Source organism: Myxine glutinosa, chromosome 1 (assembly GCF_964187855.1).
Source record: "Myxine glutinosa chromosome 1, kmMyxGlut1.1, whole genome shotgun sequence".
Taxonomy (NCBI): Eukaryota; Metazoa; Chordata; class Myxini; order Myxiniformes; family Myxinidae; genus Myxine; species Myxine glutinosa.
In genome coordinates, this window is record NC_136261.1 from 184,297,057 (window position 1) to 184,314,944 (window position 17,888).

Genomic DNA, 17,888 nt, shown 5'->3' on the forward strand with positions numbered 1-17,888 from the left:
ATTGACTTGTAGCCTTGAGATTGTCCATGCTTGGCTACAATCTCGTGTCTGACCTCCTCAGACAATTCTCTGGTTTTCTTTCTTTTCTCCATGCTCATTGAGGTACACACAGTGACACAAAACAGCAGAATGACTCCTTTTCTCTATTCAAACTGGTTAAATGAATGATTTTTATATTTCAGGTACCTGCAACTCACCACAGGTGAGTTCAATTCCAAAGTTAAGGAGAATCACCTGCCTGAAATCTAATTATTGCTAACAACTTCTAAAAGGTGCCAATAATATTGTCTGGGCCAATTTAGGATTTCTGTGTGGAATAAGCTATGATTTTGTAATTTTTTAAAGCTTTTTTTGTTTTGTTCCATTGCAAGCCAAAGAAATACATATGTGGATACCAAAATATTTTTTATTTCAAAACTTTTCTGGAATAAATGGTGCATTATTTGGAAAAAGTGCAAGGGTGCCAATATTTTTGGCTACGACTGTATGAGGAAGAGAGAGTTGGGATGAGTGGATAGAAGTTGGTCCATATTGTCAGACAGCGAGATGTAAATGGAGTCATCATTGTTTGGTGTTGACAGTGTGTCGGAGATTGCAGGAGAGCTAGGAGAAGGGGAAGAATGAGGTTTGATGGTGATGGGATGAGGCACAGAGAGGAGTTATTTGAGCAGGGGAAGAGTGAAATGGAGGGTTGGAGGAGGTGCAGGTATGAGTTGGAAGGGAGAGGAAGCAGCTTTGTGGAGGAGGGGTGGGAGGGGGGAATTTAAGAAAAATGGTAAGGGGGAGATTTGAAGGGAAGGGGTGAGGGGGGAGTTTTGGAGGGGAGGGGAGAGGAGGGAGAATTAAAGGGGGGGGGTGATTTGGGAGATTACAGGGGGAGGGTGAGGGGAGAGATTTGAAGGGGAGGGGTGAGGAGGAAATTTGAGGGGGAGGGGAGAGGGGGGAGATTAGAAGGGGAGGGGTGAGGAGGGAGATTTGAAGGGGAGGAGTGAGTTGGGAGTATTGCAAGTTTTGAATGATGAATGAGGAAAGGTGAGTTTAGAGAATGAAGAAAGGAAGAACTGGAAAAGATTGAATTTTCTTTTGTGATGGAAATATTTAATGAGCAAATTGAAGACAGCCTTTTGAATAGGAAGAAGAAGAGCGAATTATAATATACACATGAATACAACATTGCAGGGAGGAGTTTAAACATTTTAAAACAAAACCATGAACAGTCTGGGAAATTCCCTGAAATGCAGAAGAGGAGATTAACAAGCCAGGGGAGCAGAGAGGGAAGGGGAAGTGTATCAGGATTTTGTTCGTATGGAAGGAGAGCCCTAATTTTTATTTTCTTCCTTAATATTATATTTTTTGAAGGTTAGGTTAAAGCGGATTTGAGAAAGCAGGAGAAAGGTTGAAAGAGTATGGTGAATTATTCACAAATTGGAAAAGTGAAAAAAAATAACTGGAGCGGAAGGAGTTATGATGGAAGAAGGGAGGGGCAAGACAACACGTGGTCGTGGGCAGGGGAGGGTGGGTTGCAAGGAGAGAAGGTAATTATTATTATTATTATTATTATTTGTATTTAAGTTATTAACCAAAGGGTGAGAGGTTAGGGGGAGGTAGGTGGTGAAAAAAGGTAATCCAGAGAAAGAATGTACAGTATGTGAATAAACAAAAGACCGAAATGAGGAGACTGGGCAGGCCTTGAGGCTAACCAGGCCCCAAACACATACGACCAAATTGACTGACTAATACACAAATTTGCACGAAATGTACAACAAGATCGAACAAGAAACACACAGTAAAGACGCACAGAGAAAAATAAAAACTTAACTTTGAATAAAATATAACTTAACTTTGATTGACGTGGACGAGCTTGGACGACACAACCTCGCCCGCAGAACTGGAAGTCCAAAGAATGGTGAATTCCAAAATACAAAGAAATCCTGTGAAGAAAAACCCTAAAACAACTGTCATTGACATCAGCAAAATCTTTCAGAGTGCAGGGGTAAAAGTATGACAATTTACCGTTAGTAGAAGACTTTGACAGCAGAATTACAAATGCTAAACCACAAAATGAAAACCTCTCATCAACACCAAATATAGAAAGGTCAGATTAGAATTTGCCAATAAGTACAGAGGTGAGCCAGTAGAGTTCTGGAACAAAGTTTTTGGACATATGAGACCAAGATAAACCTTTACCAAAACGATGGAAAGGTGAAAGTGTGGAGAAAGGAAGGAACTGCGTATGATCCATAGCATACTACCTCATATGTGAAGCATGGTGGAGGTAATGTCATGGTTTGGGCTTGTGGGGCTGCCTCTGGAACTGGATCACTCATCTTTACTGATGATGTAACTAATGATGACAGCAGCAGAATGAATTTGGAAGTTTACAGAAACATTTTATCTACCTATGTACAAGAAAATGCATCCAACCTCATTGAGCAGCACTTCACCATGCAGTAGGACAATGACACAAAACACACTGCCAATGCAACCAAGGAGTTCATCAGGGGAGTTTAAGATTTTAGACTGGCCAAGTCGATCTCCTGATTTAAATCAAATAGAGCATGGATTTCTCTTCCTTAAGAGGAGAATAAAGTCAGGAACCCCCCAAAACAAACAACAACTGAAAATGTTTGCAGGAAAGGCTTGGTAAAGCATCTCAAACTAGATGGTATTCATAGAATACTTACCCTGCGCAGTCAACTTGGTGTGAGCCAACTCTTCTATTTTTGAACGTTTCTTTTTTTTTGATCCAATATGGCTGCCAGACCACGTGAGCGATGACATCATAAATTTATATTCTCTAAATAATTGTTGCATAGATCATGCTCAATACATTTCAAACTGATCAGACGAAGCGTTGTCCGTGTCGAATTATGATGTCGTAATTATGGCACCAATGATATCATCGTTAACAACACCTATTCCCCATATGGAGTTATTTACAATGAGCCACATTTCAATTTTTTAAATGCTGAAACGGCATACACTTTACTTTACTGAAATGCATACACAAATGTTATATTTTCGTCAAAAATCGTCGGAATTTCGCCAAATCTGTTTTGGTCCTGTGTTAATATACCTCAGCGATTAACAAATCTGAGATCAGAATTTTATTTGAGATCAAAATGACCCCGTGAGGTCGCTCCGTACTTTGCCTGCTCGTCATTTGCAGTGTGATAATTAATTCCATGACCACTCTAGAAGACTTCTTCTTCACGCAATAACAACTTCTAGCTTCCAGATCGTACATCCAATCATCTTGAAAATTTGCACACGTTACACTTCATTACCTCTACTATAATATAAAGTTTCACGTCGATCAATGAAGCGGTTCAGGAGTTGTAAAAATTTTTATATTTTCGTTTAATTATTTATATCTGCCAAACCACGTGACCTATCGCAAATTCCAAAAGGTGATTTTAGTACACTGATATGCTGAACACATCTGTGAAGTTTCCCCTCGATAGGATCACAAATGAGGGAGGAGCTTGGTTTTAAACGTTTATGCTTAAAAATGTCATAACTCCAAAACCATGTGATGCATGACATCATTCTCGCTGACTTTTTTGTTCGTCATGGATTGCGATTCTGCCTGCAAAGTTTGGCCTTGATCTGCTCAGTTGTTTAGGAGAAAATTGGATGTTAGTGTTTTTTCACTCAAAACAATATGGCGTCCGTACCACGTGACCTACGACGTCATAATTATATTTCTGCATCAATTTATACCGAGAAGATGCTCAAGAAATTATCCTGATCGGATAGTTTTTTTACTTGTCGAATTATGACGTCATAACGGCGGTACCTATGACGTCATCATTCACATATGTTATTCCGCATGGAGAGTTCTTTGCAATGAGACCTGTCTCAATTATTTATGTGCAGTGGTTTTTGAGATATAGAGGTGCAATTTTTTTGGGTTTTTCCATGATGACGCCCGTACCACGTGACCTGTGACGTCATAATATGCACTAAAATATTCTACAGGAGTCCCTCCTATGGAGAAAATGAATTTTTTAAATGCAGACACGCACGTACGTACGTACGACCGAATGCTTAACCCTGCCTTTCGCTTCGCGAGCGCAGGGTAATGAAGATAACAAGGATTTGGTGATGTTGATGGGTCACAGGCTCGATGCAGTTATTGCATGCAAGGGATATGTAGCCAAACACTAACTATTACACTACTTTATGTAATCTGTTCCGATAATTATACTTATCTAAAATGGGGGCAACTGAACATAAAAAGTGCTATTGTTCTACAATGGAAAAACATATATACATAAAATACCAATAAATAAAAGCTGACCTTCTGTACTCTTGCCTCGTATTCATCTTTTGATCTCAAATCCAAATTTCTTGAAGTATACAGCAATAATAACACATTTGACTTCACTGTTTCAATATTTATAGAGGGCACTGTATATGTCACACTATCTGAACATAACTTGAACATAATTTATTGTGAGGTATGTTTGTTTGCTGGGTAGTCAGGATAAAACTTCGTGAGGAGGATTATCAATGTTTATCCAACCTGTTGTAAAATATTTGAAGTGATGGTGCAGCTACCACTAACTGAGGAAGGCTATTCCATTTCTCGGTTACCGTTTGAATGAAACTTCATTTGTAGAGCCGTGCAACTCCTCTCCTTAAACAACCTCAGAGTATGTCCTCTAGTTACATGACATATCATTATAAGAAAGAAGTGCTCGGGATCTGTGGCTATACTAAACCTTTGATGATCTTGTAGACTTCAATCAAGTCTCCTCGTTGTCACCTGTAGTGAAGGGAGAATATATCCAGTTGTCTGAGTCTTTCCTCATATGCGAGTTGACTGGGTTTTGGTACTTGCTGTTTTGGTACAAATGCACCCTCTCTATCTGCTTTAAATCTTGGATTCCAAATGACATTTCCATATTCTAAGAGAGGATGGATGGACCATAGAGTTGAAGAGGAGCGGCAAAGTTTATTTGGTGAAGCTGGAAAAGGTCCTCTTGTAAAGATCCAGTTACATGATCTGGATCTATCCTGGATTCCAAAATCCTGGATTCCAAATGACATTTCCATATTCTAGGAGAGGATGGATGGACCATAGAGTTGAAGAGGAGTGGCAAAGTTTATTTGGTGAAGCTGGAAAAGGTCCTCTTGTAAAGATCCAGTTACATGATCTGGATCTATCCTGGATTCCAAAATCTTGGATTCCAAATTACATTTCCATATTCTAAGAGAGGATGGACCATAGAGTTGAAGAGGAGCGGCAAAGTTTATTTGGTGAAGCTGGAAAAGGTCCTCTTGTAAAGATCCAGTTACATGATCTGGATCTATCCTGGATTCCAAAATCTTGGATTCCAAATGACATTTCCATATTCTAGGAGAGGACGGACCATAGAGTTGAAGAGGAGCGGCCAAGTTTATTTGGTGAAGCTGGAAAAGATCCTCTTGATAAGATCCAATATCTGTTTGGCCTTATTGACAGATGCTGCTACATACCTATGAAAGGTTAGTTCATTGTATAATACAAGCTCCTTCTCTTCCTGTGTAACTTGTAGTTCTTCACCCTTGAGATAATACGTTACATTCTGGTTTCCTTTGCCAATGTGCATGACATTACATTTTACTAGATGAAAGTTTCCAAGTATTCCCATCTTTCAGGTGTGCCAAGGTCCTCCTGTAATAATCTTGAGTGTGCTAGTGTCATGACGTCCCCATATGTGTCTTCAGTTTAAATCTGGATGGAGTTCTGTATCTCAGTCGGCAAGCCATTGCCGTATAACACAAAAAGCTGGGGACCAAGACCACTTCCTTGTGGGACTCCGTTGCCGATGCTAATCCAGTCGGATTGAACACCGTTGAGTGACATGTTGGATTCTACCTCCAAGAAATCTACTTTTGGAGCCTTCTACTTTTTTTTGTATACAAAGTCGAGGCTCATGTAATTTTGAACTCAAAATCTAATCAGTTAATCTTTGTGTTACAGTCCATACTTGTGCCAAGTTTGGTTGAAATCACTTCAGTGTTTCACAAGTTATCTTGGTGAAAAAACCCTGATGAACTGATGGTCGGATGAACGCACGGATGGACAACCCAAAAACGTAATGCCTCTGACCTTTGCATGCGGAGGCATAAAAAAGTGGCATGAAGGATACAATAATCATCCCACAAAAATAATAAGGCTCCAACTTAGAATCTCAATAACAGGCAAAGTAACCAACCATAAACATATCGTTTTATTGTACAGCAAGCTGGAAAAAGATCGCATGACCAATTTTTTTTTTTTTAAACAACAAGTACGGCTGTATATGACACAAAACATCATAAAGCCTTGGCTAAAATGTACATCAGAGAAATGGTCCAAAATGTTTACATGTAATCGGATATTTTGTATTTTATATATTCACAACAGCATTGCTGCCACCAGGCCTAAAGGGAGACCCACAGATACCATTGTCACTATTCTATTGCTCTTGGGTAGTCTAATCTAAAATGTTCAATACTCAAATTACAACATAAATATTGTAATACAGAAGCCATGGGCTTTACTGGCACAGAATAAATTCACTTGTCCACCAACTAATATTACATAGTCACACAACATACAAGGCTTGTGGATTAAATAGGGAACTTTTACAAGGAAAACGTCTGAATAACAAAACGTGTTCGAAAATGCACATAAATAAGCTACGCTGAAGGAAATGTTGACAAAGTCATCGTTTCAAGTAACTTCGGCGTAGGTCTTTGCAGCGAAGGCTTAACACTTGCACGGCACACAGAGCTCGGATAAACCGAGTGGACCATTTCATTGAAGTAATTCGACTCTCCATGCAACATCAACCACATTGTAGCACTAACAAAACTCAGAACACAGACCCGTGTGATCATCAAACGAATCTGCATCGGGTTGTACAAATGGGCCCGGTCATAGAGAGAACACAAAGTATGTAAAAAGGGGGAAAAATGAAAAAGATTCATCTTCAAGTAAAAGTATTCGAGTAAAGGGGGGGGGGGGGAGGGAAAGCAAAAAAAAAAAAAAGATTGATGTTTCATTTATTTTTTTTTAGTTCAAAATGTAAGAAATGCATGCAATACTCCAAATGAAGAATACACAAACAACCAATGAGGCAATTCGTCAAGAAGTTGCAACAGTTCGTAAGGGCAAGACTAACTAACCTAGTTCTTGTACAAACAAACATGTCCTCATAATGTACATTTAAATAAGGCATGTACTGTGAGATGAGAAGATTTGATGGTACAAAATCTAAGGCTGACAAATGGGACCAAAATGGAAACGCAGACGTCGAACATCCCACGATACTTTACGCTCAAGAAGAAAATAAATGCCAAGCTAAGCGAAGCCCTTTAAATACAATAGTTGATAAACATTAATTTGGTCGTAGCCACGAAACACTGCTGGTTTTGAAATAACAAAACAACTTGTTTGTAATCGTTGCTTGTCGAAAAGGAAATACCGTTATTAATTCAGTGGGTGGCGCTGTCTACAAACCTTAAACGCAAAGCTCCTTAGTGCCACATTGAACCACAGCTGAGTCTGAGAGGCCATGAGTGGAGAATGTAAGCTCCGGTTTAAGTGACAAAGCAAAGGGCGGGCTGAACGACGGCTGGAAAAAGGCAGCGGTCATACGCGCAGCAGGTCAAATTTGAAACGCAGTGGGAACAAAAGGTGTATTTATAAAATTATGACAAAACATATAGAACTTGAACAAAAGTTTCTCTCATTCTCCCCATTTTGGCACGACAGCAATTTGAGGCATCTTGCTTGCTGGGCAGGGCAACACATGGACGGCGGATGTAGATGCCGTGCAAGACACAGGCACGTACATTACCAAGACCTAGACGGCAAGCTTCGCTTTGGACGAACGATTATAGAAATAGAATGCACGACTGCGCGGATAGCAAATGGTTTGTTGGTTGAACATTTCAAACCTCTACATAATTAATGTCAACATGTATTTTCTTCTTTTATTACAAAGATTTTGGTTCCCTCTGCAAGCGAAACCTCTCAAGATTTCATTACATGCGGTAATTCAATCATGCAGGAGGAGAATGGTGATGTAATTCAGCTGGAATGTGTCAGAAATTCATTCGGCCATCACAATACTATAATCACAAATGCATTGCGGAAACCTACTCCGTGCCCAGAATCACCAGCAGAGTACAACTACAGCACTGGCACTGCAATGTACCTATCAAAATCCACACCATACAGCCGACATGTTTGAACCTATCCTTTTGGCAAAAAACTAACTCGGAATCGAAGAATGCATCCTCATAAGATTTCCAAGCAAATGTTGTTTTCTTTTTTTTTTTCTTTACGGAGCTCGAAGAGTCCTTGTAATGGAGAAAAAGATCATCAAAGCATTTTTCAACACAAGTACTTGTGATTTTGCACAAAGTTGTGAGTGAGCAACATCCAATCAAGTGCAAATTAATTGACTCGAGTGGCATATTGTGATCAGAGGCAAAATGTCAGGAAACGTCATTTTGGGAAGGGCCAAGCAAAAACAACTGCAGAGTCGAAGAACATCACAAACCGGCAAATGTGGTCAAGACGAGAAAATAACCATGTATTTGTTCAGAGGTTTTCCATTGGATTGGCAGGGCCTGCAGCTCCAGGAAACAAGGGTGCGGTGATGAACAGCAGGTGCTGCAAACTGTTCAGACAGACGAACAATCTCTCCTGGTATAAAACCACACCAACCAAAGCACGTCTGTTTGAGCTCCTCAAAACCAGGACCCGTGGGAATCTTTTCAAGTCTCTCTATCTAAAGAGCCAAAAAACAATCCATTGGACCTTCATCCACTTATTATGCATCCCATCTGTCAAGTAAAACAAAACTATGATGCAGAGATAGTTCCAGCTCAACACGAAAGACACGCAAAAGGTGTCTCATACAAAATACAGACACTATCGAAGCAAGTCTTGCTGATGAGAGAGGGGGGAGTGTTTGGTAGGAGGTGGTGGAGGTGGAGACCCAATGAGGTCAATGAGACAGGCTTCAGGGGGGCCAGACGTAGAATTGATTAAATGTAATGAAGAGGCCACGTGGAGTCCTGGCTCCTTGAGGAAAAGGACTGGGCAGTGCTGGATGAATGGCTGGATGGGTGTTCGGCCGGCAAGCGTAGCAGTGATGGATGCCATATCCGTAAAGTTTGGCTTCATGAGGGTGGGCCAGAAGCAAATGGACAAGTTGTCGCAGTTCATCTTGTTCTCACTGCTGTGCTGGAATACACTGCAAAGGACAGGGTTGGGTGTGAAGACATGTCTGGTTATTTTGAAATGCAATGAAAAACATGCAATTGAAATGCAAAAAAGAAACTTAGACAAGGAAGTCAGAAATTCGGTCCGGTTCATACCTATCCCATAAGTTAAACTATCAATTTACTTGATCCAATGTAATAATATCATCATCCTATATTTACAACTTACATATGCAGTAGAACTCTCATCAATTTGAATAGATATGTTTCAGAGATCATACAAAATGGAAAAAAAAACTTTCAATCAAAATCAATTCTGGCTTTTGTTTCTGCAACCTTCTCCTCCCCCTCCATCCTATAACTTGGGACAAGGAACATAATTTATAGTGCTAAACATTCATATGATATATATATAATTATATTTATATATATATATATATATATATATATATATATATATATATATATATATATATACTGTATATATATATATATATTAGGGTGGTCCTCAAATGTAAACATTAACTTTTCTAAAGTGCTTTTCCATTTTTTTATTACACCTGTAGAGAGAACAAATTGGGTAAAATTTCATTTCATTTTGAAAACTTTTACCACTGTCACATGGCCCCTGCTAATCTGCTAATCAGCACTATACAGAAATTATTTCAGTTTGTTTCAGTTATGATGGCGAGTGCAAGTACTTCAAGAAGAGCAACCAGAAAAAAGAACCATGTGTGGCTGATAGGCTGCCATATTGAAAAACTACCAGAAACTCGGCTCCCATCTTGGCAAGAGATTCTGCAGCGATACTTTAAGCTACATCATGCTGAGAAATTGGATATAAGCAGTGCCGCAACAACTGTTGTTCGTGAGACATTATGCATCTGGGAAAAAGCACGGATCCCCACTGCAGATGAGCAGAATATCATTGCAAAACTAGAGAGAAAAGTAGAACAATACAGATCCATCCTGAAAGGAAAGAGCCGGCGATCTGTTCCTCAGATAAAGAAAGAAGAGCAGTTTCAAACCGGTCTACGTGACTTATTTGACATTGCTCATGTTGATGTCCTTGATCTGATCAAAATACCAGATGACCGTGAATTCCTTAAGGCACAACGGGAGCCAGGTCGACGGGGCTTTATGGTTGGTGTTGACAAGGTGCTAGCAGGAAAAGAGGAGCGGACACATCAACACGACAAGGTGTTGACTGAAAGAGAGCAGCATGAAAAAGAGAAGAAAGCAGCCCGAGAGGAGACTCTTGAGCTAGCATCATCAACAGACAGCAGTGCTGAAGCCAGTGATCATGATGACTCTGGTGTTCTATCTGCTTCAAAGAGGCAGAGCCGAAAGCGTGCAAGTAGCATTGTTACACCGGACCTAACAGCAGCTCTCGAACGCACCAAGGTTAGCGATCGATCAGCTGTTCACATCTTGTCAGCAGCAGCTTCTGCTCTGGGACACGACCCTTCAGAGTTGGCCATCAACCACACATCGATCAGGAAATCCAGGCGGATCCAACGGAAGACAATTGCAGGTGACATCCAGGCATCCTATGCTCCAAACACAAGTCTGGTGGTTCATTGGGATGGCAAGCTCCTTCCAGACGATGGGACTAAAAAAGTTGATCGCCTTCCTGTCATTGTCAGTGACCCACAAGGAACTGGAAAGCTTCTGGGTGTGCCAAAGCTGCCAGCAGGAACTGGACTAGCAACAGCTGCTGCTGTTATGCAATGCCTAGAAGAATGGCATTTGCAAGACATGGTGGCAGGTATGAGCTTTGACACGACAGTCAGCAACACTGGTTCAGCACTTGGTGGGTGCACTATTTTGCAGCAAAAGCTTGGACGACCACTATTACATTTTGCATGCCGGCATCACATTCTGGAACTAGTGGTAGAGGCAGCAATGGCAGCATTCAAACCATTTCTTGGTCCATCAAAAGGACCTGAGATAGCCGTCTTCAAGCATTTCCAGTCAAACTGGAATTCCATTGACCAAAGCAAGTTTAAGCCAATGATGCCTGATGACCTGGACTCTGTAGTTTCAGGTGTATTTTAAAGTTGCAAAGAAGATGTCGTTTCATTCTGCATCCAGAAACTGGAATTGGGCCAACTACGAGATGACTACCGTGAACTTATTGAGTTGACTATTATTCTGTTTGGTGAGCGTCCTCCGAGAGGATTCAGGTTCATGCAGCCAGGAGCCATGCATCGGGCAAGATGGATGGCCTGTGTGATTTATGGAATCAAGATCTACTTGTTCCGTGATCAGTTTCGACTGACCCCAAAGGAACTCACTGGCATAAAGCGTTTTACAGCATTTGTTGGAGCAGTGTATACCAAAGCCTGGTTCAGCGCTCCATCTGCCATTGGTGCTCCCGCTGGAGACCTAGCTCTCTTAAAAGCACTCATTTTCTATCCTGATTCAGTGATTGCCGAAGCCACCAGCAAAACGCTTTCCGATCACTTGTGGTACCTCAGCGAAGAACTGGCAGGACTTGCTCTGTTTGACGATAGTGTTGAGCTTGATGTCAAGCGAATGATAGTAGCTGCTCTTAAAGAAGAATGCCAAGAGAATCCTCAACCACGGGTACATGTGGATCTTACAGCAAAAGAAGCCATCGCTGCCAAGACTGTTGCAGATTTTGTTACTTCTGCCTCACTGCGAATTTTTACTGCATTCAAAGTCAATACTGACTTCCGAGAAAAGGACCCTGGTGAGTGGGCCGATGACCCATCATTTCAGTCATCACAGCAAGTATTGCGCGGTATTGCCACTGTCAACGACTTTGCAGAACGTGGTGCAGCATTAATACAGGACGACAATCAAGTCTTGACAAAGGATGAACAGCAGCGCCAGTACCTGTTGCAAGTTGTTGAGTGGCATCGCCATCAGTTCCCCGACGCAAAGAAGATAAGGAGGAAATAATTTACCACAGAACTTATAAATGAGGAATCAATGGTCTGGAGGACTCTTACTCTGTGTGTTTATGATGATTGTCATACATTCTTACTGATTTGGGATTACATCTGAGTGTTAGTTTATTAAAAACAATTTTGTGTGTCGATACTGAAACATTGTAATTTTCAACCCATGTGTGACAGTAGTAAATAAAGTCGTATAGAAACCATCTTTGGCACATTTCATTTTTTCACAATAAGGAACAATTTTAGCAACAAGCACCTGAAAAAAGTCCAATTTTATTTTTTGGTGTACATTTGAGGACCACCCTAATATATATATATATATATATATATATATATATATATATATATATATATATATATATATATATATATATATATATATATATATATATATATTTCACACTACATGACCAAAAGTATGCGGACACCCCTTCAAATTAGTGGATTCGGCTGTTTCAGCCACACCCATTCCTAACAGGTATACATAATCAAGCACACAGCCATGCAATCTCCATAGACAAACATTGGCAATAGAATGGGCTGTACTGAAGAGCTCAGTGACATTCAACGTGGCACCGTCATAGGATGCCATCTTTCCAACAAGTCAGCTCGTCAAATTTCTGCCCTGCTCCAGCAGGGCAGAACAGGTGAAAAGGTGATACGCTGCCCCGGTCAACTGTAAGTGCCGTTATTGTGAAGTGTAAACGCCTCGGAGCAACAGCTCAGCCGCAAAGTGGTAGGCCACACAAACCCACAGAACGGGACCGCCGAGTGCTGAAGCACATAAAAATCGTCTGTCCTTGGTTGCAACACTCACTACCAAGTTCCAAACTGCCTCTGGAAGCAACGTCAGCACAACAACTGTTCGTCTAGAGCTTCATGAAATGGGTTTCCATTGCCGAGCAGTCGCAGACAAGGCTTAAATCACCATGCGCAATGCCAAGCGTCGGCTGGAGTGGTGTAAAGCTCGCATTGTTTACACTGGAGTGGTGTAAAGCAATGCGAGCATTTCGTATCAAGTACTGCAATGCCACAAGCATCAGAAAAGTGTTTTCCAAGCACACTCTGTATGACAACAGTGGCACATTGTGATAGCGTTGCATAGTTGCTAACCGTCTGTCCCCTATTAGAGCTTTGCGGTGAAGTGCGCTATTGAACACTAGAACACAAGACTTGTGAAAGAGATGGCAAAAGAGCACTCAAAACCTGCCTATTGGCCTATATTTGCTTCGTTTCTTTGAGCATATCCAATATGGCTACACAATACAATAGTGGGATGCTTTTGAAAGGGTCCTTTCAATTCCACATTAAAAATGAAAAAGGGATTCCCTTACCATCAAAGGTTTTGAACATGAATATGTTGGAACCCATCTGTGGATCGGTCCCATCGGCCGATGGGTCTGACCCGTTTGCAGATCCGCAGATGGGCGACCCATCTGTGGATCCGCAAACGGGTCAGACCCATCGCTGAGGGCCTCATAGAATCACATAGGGCCTCATAGAATCACACTGAGGGCCTCATAGAATCACATAATGCGTTATTGTGTTTATATAATTGACAATGCCCCGATTACGAAGCCACACCTTCATCTTTAGCTTTGGGGTGATTAAGGCATGCCAGGAATTGCTATATAAACAATGGAGAGCTGAGTCTGCCAGTGCCACCACCGAAGTAGACCAGCGTTTTTAAATGGAGCGACATTATCTTATTTTTATCTTATCGACAAACGGTTATCGACAAACCACATGTCACGGACTGCTTTATAAACATTTATGACATCAATTGCTTCTTTTTAGGTTCAAATAAACATACTCATCCACCATTGATGCATACACATTCCTTCAAGGTGAACAACACATCCGCAGATGGCGCAGACCCATCGGCCGATGGGTCTGCATTGTCATTTCTCGTGCATCCACAGATGGGTCGCCCATCTGCGGATCCGCAAACGGGTCAGACCCATCGGCCGATGGGACCGATCCACAGATGGGTTCCAACAAATATATGGAAGAAACATTCAAAGCAGATTGCACACACACACACACACACACACACACACACACACACACACACACACACACACACACACACACACACACACACACACACACACACACACACACACACACACACACACACACACACACAATTGCTTGTGAAGCCTACTCTCGTTTCCCTTCCTATTACTATGCATCTATCTATAATTCCAGTAATCTCTGTGTGTATGTTTGTATGTATGTATGTATGTATGTATGTATGTATGTATGTTTGTCTGTGACCGCTGTTTCTCGACAACTACCGGTCCGATATACTTGAAACTTGCCAGGTATATTGCTGGGGACCCGAGGATGTGCCTTTTCAAGGTTTCATATTAATCGGAGAAGTAGTTACCGAGCTATGTCCAAAAAACGATTCAACCAATCAGAGAGCAGCGAGCTATCACGTGTGCCGAACGTGGCGAACAGACTCTGCCTCGGACGGCACATTTGAGAGCGTATTCATTTATTTCACGTTGGCAAACTATGTTGGCGTTCAACTATGTTTTAAAACTAATTAAAACTAATTTGCGATTCATCGTAACTGCGATATGCGACCTTCCGGACAGTGAAGACTGCACTTCCGGCAGCCAATCACAGAACGCGTTGTTGCGTAGGCGTGGCCGATGTGAGAGCGAGCCGAGCCGAGCGCGTGCGCCATTACGGTTCGTAATTCGATTTCTTCCGGAGAAAATAATAATTTCTCGATTTCTTATGTGCATTATTTCTCCCAATTCAGTCAGAGCGAAGGGCGGAAGCGAAGAGCGTTGTTTTTTTTGTTTATGGGCGTACGGGCGTACGGGCAGGGTAGAGCGTACGGGTAGCGTTTTTTTTTTTTTTTGGCAAGGAACGGGCACCCACGTACGGGCATGCCCTAGTAGAGATAAAGTTTTGCTTTACTTTTCATGGAATCCTTTCAAGTCATGAAAATTTTGAGTAGTCACAGATCTCCCCACTATAAAATGAACGATAGCTGTGTCTAAACTAAATCCTGAGCTTAAGCCAATTTTGAAATCGGATTTCTAAAAAAATAAGAACTAGAACGACACTCTTCGAAATCACGATGTCAACCGATATGCCTCCACCCACATCATTACATAATTTTATATATATTTGTACTAAGTTTGATTTAAATCCATTCAGCTGGTGTCAAGTATCAAATTTTTACCTGACATGACCTCTGACCTCACCAAAATCACAAAAACACCTCAATCCTCACCTTTGATGACCTCACCTCACCTTTGATGACCTCACCTTTGATGCCAAAATATAATCCGTTTATATTTGCATCATAATATATACTTGTACCAAGTTTGTTCAAAATCCCAACACTTGTTCACAAGTTGGAACGGCAACATAATTCTTGCTTAACATGACCTCTGACCTTTGACCTCTTGACACCAAAATGTCATCAGTTCATGTTTACATCATTATGCATAGTTTGCATACCTGTACCAAGTTGGATTTAAATCCCTTCAGTTGTTCTCACGTTATGACATTTTTACATGACATGACCTTTGATCTGTTGATGCCATAATCCAATCAGTTAAACTTTGCATCATATATACTGATACCATGTTTGTTCAAATTCCCATCACTTGTTCACAAGTTACGTCGGTAACAGAATTTTTACCTGATGGGACATCTGACATTTGACTTTTGACCTCTTGACACCAAAATCGAATCAGTTAATCTTTATATCATTGTACATGCCTGTACCAAGTTTTAATTATATACCTTAAGCCGTTCTCAGGTTATAGACCTATTACAGAATATGACCTTTGACCTCTTGACCCGAAAATCTAATCAGTTAATCTTTATATCATTGTACATGCCTGTACCAAATTTGAATTGGATCACTTCAGCCATTCTCAAGTTATAGACATATTAGTCTTTGACCTTTGACCTCTTTACCCCAAAATCAAATATGTTCATATTTGCATCATAATACATACTTGTACCAAATTTGGTCAGAATCCCATCACTGATTCACAAGTTATAGTGGTAACGAAAACCTATCATGGACGGACGGACAGACGGCCGGATGGACAGCCTGAAAACATAATACCTCCGGCAACTTTGTCGGCAGAGACATAAAAAATGCCAGAGCGGTTATTTGGGGTCGGTCATTTATGTATTTTAACGATGTTAGCCAAAAGTTTAATCCATGTTATTGGATGTGAAATCCTCCACAGACGATTGGTAGGTACTTTATAAGTTTGTATATTGGTCGGTTTTTTGAGGATTTGTGTTGTATTATACCGAGGGTATCCCTACATCAAAAGTCCACCAACCGCCTGAGAAGACTACGACTCCCTGATAATTTGAGAATTGTCTGTTTTTTGTTTGACTTCTATGCATTCCTGAACCGCTTGACAGCATAAGTTGAAAACTGGTGATTGTACTCGGGGTGTGGACGGTAAGGTTTTTAACGACGGGAAAAAGTCATAGTCCCAGTGTTCAGGGTTTGTAGGTGGAGGGGATGAAAATTATCTCTGTAAATGTGTATCATATAGCTCCACTCCCGATGTCGGGGGGGGGGGGGGCATTACAAATTATCATAAAATACACCATTTTTCTGCATTAAAACCAAAAAGATCATTGAAGTGGTGTAATTATCATACTAGATTACTATCATACTATTTAAAAAAAAAAAAAAACACCTTTAGAGGCCATTTTTCCCCGCAAGCGGGGGTTGTCCTTTTTCGGGAACTGTGGTAGTTGTTGTTTTTCGGTCCCCTTTTTGAAGCAATGTTTTACGGCCGGATGCCCTTCCTGACGCCAACCCTTTTTGCCGCCTTTAACGACAAGCAGGGAATTACCAGTGAACTGGTACTCAATTTGCCGACCTCGGAAGGATGACAGGCTGAGTCAACCCCCCTGGCGTTAATTCAGCGATCGACCGGGTTTCGAACCCAGGATCCTAGGATCCTAAGCCGACACCCTAGCCGCTAGCCCAACACCAGGGTTAAATTATCATATCTATCATACTATATAATACTATCATACTATAATTATCATAATTATCATACTTGATATTGTTTTGTGTGTTTGTTTGGTTTCTATGCTCTCCTGAACCGTTGGACGGATCCATGTTATTCCCTTACCGTCAAAGGTTTTGAATATATGGAAGTTGTACCCTTCTATGCTCTTAACGAGGAGGGGTCACTGGTAGACGCATACCTACTGGAGTAGATAGGGATGGTCGGAGGACTGAGAGAGCAAAGGGAACAATATAGGAGAATACACTGTAGAAAACAGAGAAAACCAACATACCTGTGATGTGAGAGCAACATACCCAATGCTTTGGCTTCATCATGGGAGATTCAAATAATTTTGAGAGCTGTAGATTCCACAGAATCCAGGAGACACAGATATATTGGGGCACAAACCCATAGTAGAGAGCAGTACTGTATTCAATTGATCTACGGACAAAGGCCTTGTAGATTGTGAGTTGCTGTGATTTTCCAGGGAAAGACTTGGATCGATGGAGGATGCCCAGATTCAGTCTGTGGCTGGCTTTATAGGCCAGCTTTGCAATGTTATCGGCCCAGGAAAGGTCATGGCTGATGATGAGACTTAAGAATTTCAAGAGACTGAACCTCTTCCAAATGGATGACTAAGGATATAAATAGTTCATTTGACAATCATTCCGGAGCGATACTAAAGGACTTGTTCCATTTATCAGACAAGAGTCTAATCATTTATAGATCG

General features: G+C 41.1%; 1 protein-coding gene across 1 annotated transcript in view; it reads right to left on the reverse strand.

Annotated features, from left to right (window-relative positions):
• Positions 1-6,198: 6,198 nt before the first annotated feature.
• Positions 6,199-17,888, reverse strand: part of LOC137431824 (rho GTPase-activating protein 5) — a 65,589-nt gene continuing 53,899 nt past the window's right edge. Inside the window, exon 6 of the mRNA XM_078781065.1 lies at positions 6,199-9,242. Coding sequence (XP_078637191.1) covers positions 8,918-9,242 — 325 coding nt within the window. The 3' untranslated portion in view covers positions 6,199-8,917. The remainder of the gene's footprint in view (positions 9,243-17,888) is intronic.